At 41.2% G+C, this 6,826-nt stretch overlaps 1 protein-coding gene across 4 annotated transcripts; it reads right to left on the bottom strand.

The window, feature by feature from the left end:
* Nucleotides 1–65: 65 nt before the first annotated feature.
* Nucleotides 66–6,533, bottom strand: polm (polymerase (DNA directed), mu). 4 transcript variants are annotated; one of them, XM_031839812.1, is made up of 12 exons: nt 6,208–6,533; nt 5,338–5,515; nt 4,613–4,711; nt 4,342–4,512; nt 4,184–4,255; nt 2,901–3,021; nt 2,694–2,826; nt 1,965–2,067; nt 1,207–1,536; nt 1,046–1,129; nt 395–505; nt 66–101 (listed from the first exon to the last, which is right to left on the bottom strand). In XM_031839812.1, exons 1-11 carry the CDS (start codon nt 6,387–6,389, stop codon nt 419–421), a joined length of 1,560 nt encoding a protein of 519 aa, XP_031695672.1. In that variant the 5' UTR covers nt 6,390–6,533; the 3' UTR covers nt 66–101; nt 395–418. The 4 variants fall into 4 exon arrangements, 3 of the variants coding, with proteins under 3 accessions (XP_031695672.1, XP_031695674.1, XP_031695673.1); XR_004212263.1 differs by having other exon boundaries at nt 67–101; nt 369–505; XM_031839814.1 differs by lacking the exon at nt 66–101 and having other exon boundaries at nt 138–505.
* Nucleotides 6,534–6,826: the final 293 nt, after the last annotated feature.

Here is a 6,826-nt window from a genome sequence, read left to right as displayed (position 1 = left end):
TTAGGGCGGGGCTACACGGTGATTGACAGGTCTCTACCAGAGACGTAGACGGCGTCTCTTCGTCACTCCTCCTCAGTCCAGATATGGTCACTTCCTGTTCACTGGTTGCCAAAAAAAAAAAAACGGCGACGGTCATAATCCAAGATGGCGACGGCCAAATCGCCGAACTCGAGGCTTCAAAACATCCACAAACTAATGGATTACGTGTTCCTTTTACTTATATACTTAGATAATATAATTACTTCATTAAAGAGTTTAAAATGAGTCTGATAGTTTAAAACATGCGATTTGTTTTGGTTGTCGAATAAACTTTTAAACTTGTTGATTTGTGAGTAAATATTCATCCGGGATGATGAGCGGACACGTACGTGTTGTTACGTTACGCTTCCTGTACCTGCTCGGTCCTCATCAGGTGTGTTCAGGCGTTTCTCTCTGACGGAGGAACGTACTCCAGACCAAGATGAGCGAATATCTCCTCCTCTGACGAAGCTCTCAGGTATCTGCTCTGTAGGAATAGTGATTCAAAGAGACAAACTATGAGCTGTGCAAGAAAGGAGACGCATTACATGAGCTGAATGGTTCAACGTGTTCTCAAACAGCGCTTCTTATATCTGAAGAAAAAGTTACTCCTCGTTTTTTGTTCGTTTACCTAGGAAAGTCCAGCAACACGAGTCAATTTCTGCTCATTACATGAAAAATATAAAATATAAACAAATACAAAATAAGCTTCCATCTTCACAGGAAACAAAAAGATCATCAAATACGTAGTTAGGTTTAAGAAAAGATCGTGAAATACGTAGTTAGGTTTAATAAAAGATCGTGAAATACGTAGTTAGGTTTAATAAAAGATCGTGAAATACGTAGTTAGGTTTAAGAAAAGATGGTTTGGGTTAAAATAATTCCTGTTCTTGTTTGAACAATCCACCTCCCTTCCCAACCGCCCTTTGTGGTTTTATTTGCAGTCTTTCTACTTCCTGGTTCATGATTACATGAATTACACACATAACACATTCACTTTGGTAGTTATATCTACAGAGAGGCCCACCTGATTGTTATCGTACAGAGCGTGGCTGCTCAGAGACATGGCCTTCTCGTGATCCGCCCAGCGTCGCAGCTCTCTCTCGAACAGCTGCAGAGAACGTGGAGTCAGTGAAGGCCTTGTTCACCATCAGAACATCTTACAGTAGGTCACTTATGAGCGGTCACCTTGGACCCGGTCCAGCCCAGCAGAGCGAAAGCAAACTGGCTGATGGGAGAAACCACCAGGTCCACTCTCACAGCTCTCCACGGCTTCGGTCCTTCACCTTTGACCTGCGACGCGGCTGCAGGACTGCTGCACAGCTCCGTCTCCTCGGCTCCTCGTCTCGCCTCCTCGGCTCCTCGCCTCGCCTCCTCGGCTCCTCGTCTCACCTCCTCGGGCAGTTTGAAGACGGAGAAACACCTCTCGAAGCGGTCCATGTTGGAGGAGGGCCGGGCAGCACCATCCTTAGCCTCCAGGTAAGAGTTTCTGGTGGTTTTCTGGTACAAGAGGAAACCCTGGAGAGACAGAAAGCTGTTACTGTGACGTCCAGACGATCAACGCTCTGAGCCACAAAACCCAATGGCGGGATTGAAAAGCGTGTTTTCTTTAAACAATCGCCAAAACAACACCGTTTATCACAGCTGGAAGCTGTAAAACCCGACATTATGGTCAGATTTTTATCTTTCCAACGGTCCTTGAACACATCATGTGTGCCTAACGCCTCCGTCAGAAAAAGCAACAAAAACGAAGCTTAAAATTGTGATATTTCAAGAAAAAACTATATTCTGCAAGTCTCATTTAAAATGCATGATGGTTCATCACAGGACTTTTATTTTGAAATGAAAATCAAGGCCACAGAGAGAAAAATGTGACAGGAGCAAAAAAGGAGGGTTAAAAAGAAGCACCTTCAGGGGAACAAGTTGACATGAGACTCAGAATCTACCTGAGAGTCCAACCAGGAGACGACTTTAGGCATCAGCCCCACCTCTCTGCCCTCCTCCGGGTGCGTCATCAGGAAGTCAACGTCATGGCCCGTCAGCTTCCCTCTGGAGAGACGGTGCCGTTGAATAACATGTTTAAAGTGAGTGAAATGAAAGGTAAAGATGAAAGATAAAGTCCCACCAGAATACAACAATAACCTTTATTAATATTAGTTAAATTCATTAAAGCAAACTGGACACAGATAAGCGGCACTATATGTAGTTATTTAAGATTCTTTACTATGAGACAGATTATTTTATAAGAGTATAAAACGTCTCCCGACAGCCTGCAGACCACATCCAGAAACATTCAATAACCAACAGAAGATATTTAGCACTTTTGTAAACTAAATTTAAGATGTTTTAATACATTCTTAGGCTGAAAGAGACGTGCAGACACATGGAAGTTACATTTGTAAATGCAAAGAGAAGAGTTCTGCGTCCGTAATGTGTTTTTCCATCAGCTACCTTGACGATATGTTGAAAAGATGAGAAGTGACTTTAATGAATTTGATTTGTCTCTTGTGATCCTGTGGTAGTAGAAGAAGAACGGAGACGTCTATGTGTAGTTGAACCCGTGGTCACGTTTACCTCTGAAACCTCCGGATTATTTCAGCGTCCTGATGAAGGCAGGATGAACTTTTATTCAAACTTGGAGTGTCATGAGAGCGGGTGCGTTTCTGCTCTTTTACCTCCTGAATCCTCCAATCAGACTCATCCGAGCCCCCGGCAGCACGGACGCGACGGCTTCCTCCACGACGGCGGCGACGGCGTCGGCCTCGGCCCTCGTGACGGGCTGGTTGAGGTCTTCGTAGTGCCGCAGACCTAAAGAGACGACAGCGCGTTCGCTCAGAGAGGAACGAGATGAACTACAGAGCCAATGCAGACGGAACACTCGCCTGCTTGTTGAGCTCGATTGAGCGTTTGCTCTGAATGCTGCAGCTGCTGGAGGCTGACGATCCCCTCTCTGATCCACCGCTCGGCTGTTTTCACTCCAACTCCAAAAATACCTGTTAAAACCTGAAATACACATAAAAGACCCCCGTGTGATACAGCTCAGACGTTGATCCGGTCAGAAAAAGTACTTTTAAAAGTTTACTAAATGGGAATAAAACATAAATAAACATATATTTTCATTTTCTATCAAGAACATCCGTCTATTCTCAAAACACTGAACCTTGTGTTGTAAGGTCAGAGGGCATGCCGCTGTAGCTTTTATCAGACAAACAGGAGTATTTGTTGGGGACTATTTTCAGCAGCGGATGAATCCACATGTGAGTATCTGTATGTGGGATGGAGTCAAATAAACTACAGTGTGATTGTGATGATGATGATGATGATGATGATGAAGGAACAACAGTGAGGCTCATTGATGTGTTTTTAATAAAGAGACTTCGGGCTGTGAGTAGTAATACTTGTTAAATAAATGTACTGTTGGTGTTTTTATGGAGTTTGTTGACGATAAGAAAGAAAATAGAATATCAGCAGAGCGACTACAGCCACTAGGTGGAGCTAAAGAGAGAGACTCGCTTGAGGGGGACACCAGTATAAAAGCTACTGCAAGGAATTGTGGGAAACTCAACATGCGACTTCTAGCAGATTATTGTTCAAGAAATGTTTTTAACTGAAAAACTGAGATCAATGTTAAGACTTCAAGAAAGAAAAGTGTGGAAAATGTATTAAAACTGTTTTGTTTTTGTTCCTGTTTTCTCGCCATCATTGTTTCATCTAAAAGATCCGTTTTACAAATAAAGATTTAAGTGGAACAGAACTAATCCGTGTCTGCTTGTGACTCAGTGACCCGAGTGGTGAGACGTGTAAACAAAGACAGGAAGTTAAAATTATGTTTGATTTCACAAGACTTTTTAAAACACATTTTTGTGAATGAGTAATATCTTTTATCTTTCAAAACAATTTATCCTCATGACATTATGATTTATTACTAATATTACTCTAGATTGTTTAAAACGTGTCTTTTCTGTGATGCAATAAAAACATTTGTTTCATAACTTAACGTAAATGTAAAGTTATTCCAGAATGTTAAAATGTTTAATTTAAGAGTTTTAAACATATTCTGATGATTATCTGAATAAAAAGATGGTTGATCGCAATTATTTTGGACGTGATAATCTGCATACTGCAATATAATGCTGCATTTGAGTTTATCGGTAAAAAAACGAACCTTCAGCGCTTTAAACCGCTCGGACTGCTTCGTAGCTTCGACTTCACTCGACGCTCCGTTCTCCAAAACGTCCTACGAGGACAGAGACAGGAACGTGTCACTGGGACTTCTTTAAATGTGATGAAGTAGATAAATAGCATATTAATCTTCATGCTGACTTTGATGACTCTGAGCGAATGTCCTCCGAGACACGGGAGACCTCTGAGCTGCGTCAAACCCGTCACGGGTTCGGGGAGAAACTTCAACACGGCGGCGGCTCGTCGAAATGCGACGCCTCGTCCGTCCTCGTCGCTGAGCTCAGCGTTTTCAGCCAACAGCGACAACGCGTCCTGAGACAGAAAACACTATATTTAATCTAGAGTTATAGTTTTAGTTAACCTAAGTACACTTAGATATATGAGATCTGTGTTGTCTGGGGGGAGGGCTTACGGTGAGGACGGCGTTGTGGTTGTCCAGAGTGGTCCGTCTCTGACAGGCGTAGCTCGGTGTTGAAAAGGCCTCAACCTCCACTTCATTAATCTGCTGCTCCTGAAAGAGACACAGGAGGACTAAACGAACATTTTCTCATAGACTTCTATACAACCAGAGGAGTCGCCCCCTGGTGGACACTAGAGAGAATGCAGCTTTAACACATGAAGCTTCGTCTTCACTTTAATGAACCGGAGGTTCTTTCCCGGTTTGGATATTTGTCGAGCACTCCGCTCTCCTTAACGCTACTAAATAGAAACCTTTTTTTGAGTGATGGGTGAGCAGAATATTTATTTTGCTCACAGTACAATAACACATATTTACATATTTACATTTTTGCTCTTTTTTTTGTTTCTTATTCCGGTTATTTTCTTATTTATTTGGGAAGTTGTTCTCAGAAGTGTTTTAACAATCAGAAGTACCTCCATGAAGGATTATTAGACTGCATCGGTTTTCTCCACATGAGTATAAATAATAATATAATATATTGTTGTTGCATATGAATTGCTATTGGAGATATGAAGGATTTCACACAAATAATTACAACTAAATGACATATTAATTGCTAAATAACATCGGTGATTGAAATGTAAGGATTTGTGATAATATGAATAAACAAAGGGGCAGATATAGAAGAAGTGAGTCTCGTGATGATGTGTCTTCTCAGGAGTTAAAGTCAAGCGTACCTGTAGTTTGTGTCTGTCCAGTATTTCAACGGGACGTCCCGCCCGCATGCTCTCTGTGAACCAGCTGACGTCCAGCAGGTGAGCAGGTGATCGGCCTCGACCTCCGACCTGAGACTCCAGCCACCTTCTGACCTCCTCACCGGAGTTATTCTCACAGATCACGTGTGTGACTCTCTCACTGTGGACAGACAGCATCCGACATGTGATGCACAGACACACACAGACTGTAGCTGCAGGTAGGACAGGTGGTATTTTTGTGTTTAATGCTTTCAATCAACACATGATAGATTTGTATGTTTGATTTAAGAAGTATTTAAAGAAGAAAAATGTCCCATGTGAATGTTCTACTGCTATTTATTCTATGATTACATTATTATGACTCATGCGTTAATGTTAAAGCAGGATTTTACTGTTGGCTGAGCTCTTTTTAAACTATTAACTCATTTTTTCACTAATATTTGAATATAATTAAAATCACTATGAATATATTAATATTATTCAAAATATCACTAATACAGTAACATTATTAAAGTATTACTAATACATTTTTCACATTATAAAAAAGGAAAGCTGGAAGGTGAAATGTTTTAACATTTATTTGTCAAAAATAGTTTTTAATTTATTTTCTGTCAATCGACTAATCCTTTCAGCTGTACTTGTAAACACTGTTTGGTAGTTTAAATTCACACAAAACATTATATTTTATAAACTTTTCGTGTGTTTTCTTAATTTGTGAAGTACAGCTGTCAGATAAATGTAGAGGTGTAAAAGTATAAAGTGGTACAAGTACCTCAAATACCTGAGTAAAAGTACCACCACCACGTATCTCTGCTATAAACTTTAATGTCTCTGCATATCATTAAATGTCACCTGCACTGCTCCTCCACCTGGAATCCGTTCTTTCCTCCGAGCTGAGAGAGGAAAGCTCTTCGACTGGCTCCCATCTTCCTCTCCAGCAGAAACAAAACCACCTGAGGGAACCTGGTGGGTGACGTGACGTCATCGCTCCCAGCACCGGAAGAGACGACTTTCCTTCTCTTTAATGGCACCATGTTGTTAAACGAGACGTCAATCCACCCGATAACACGACGAGTCCTCGGCTCGCTCTGAGGTAGGTTAGCGGTACAGAAAGCCACAGAAGAAAAGCTGCAAACGTCTTCTGTGCAAAGAGCGCAACCGGATGCAGCTGTGACGGTGCGCCGACTCCACCTGCGCGTCACCAAAATAGTTCCGACTGGAAACTGCGCGATACGCTCAGACTGCCCGTTTAAAGGCCATGGAAGACCATCACTGTCATTATACATATTATGAATCAATATGAATCATAGTTCAAACTCAGATATGGTATGTCCGAATTAATTATTATATTTTACACTAATAATAATTATAATAATAAAACTATTATCATTATTAATAATAATGATTATTATTATTTGATTTGGTAAATCAACATTTTACTTACCACCTCATAATCCTGACGTAGTATTAC

Source organism: Anarrhichthys ocellatus, unplaced genomic scaffold (assembly GCF_004355925.1).
Source record: "Anarrhichthys ocellatus isolate YVR2014 unplaced genomic scaffold, GSC_Weel_1.0 scaffold1967, whole genome shotgun sequence".
NCBI classification, from domain to species: domain Eukaryota; kingdom Metazoa; phylum Chordata; class Actinopteri; order Perciformes; family Anarhichadidae; genus Anarrhichthys; species Anarrhichthys ocellatus.
The sequence above is the reverse complement of the archived record's forward strand: the minus strand, read 5'-3'. Positions and strand labels throughout refer to the sequence as shown.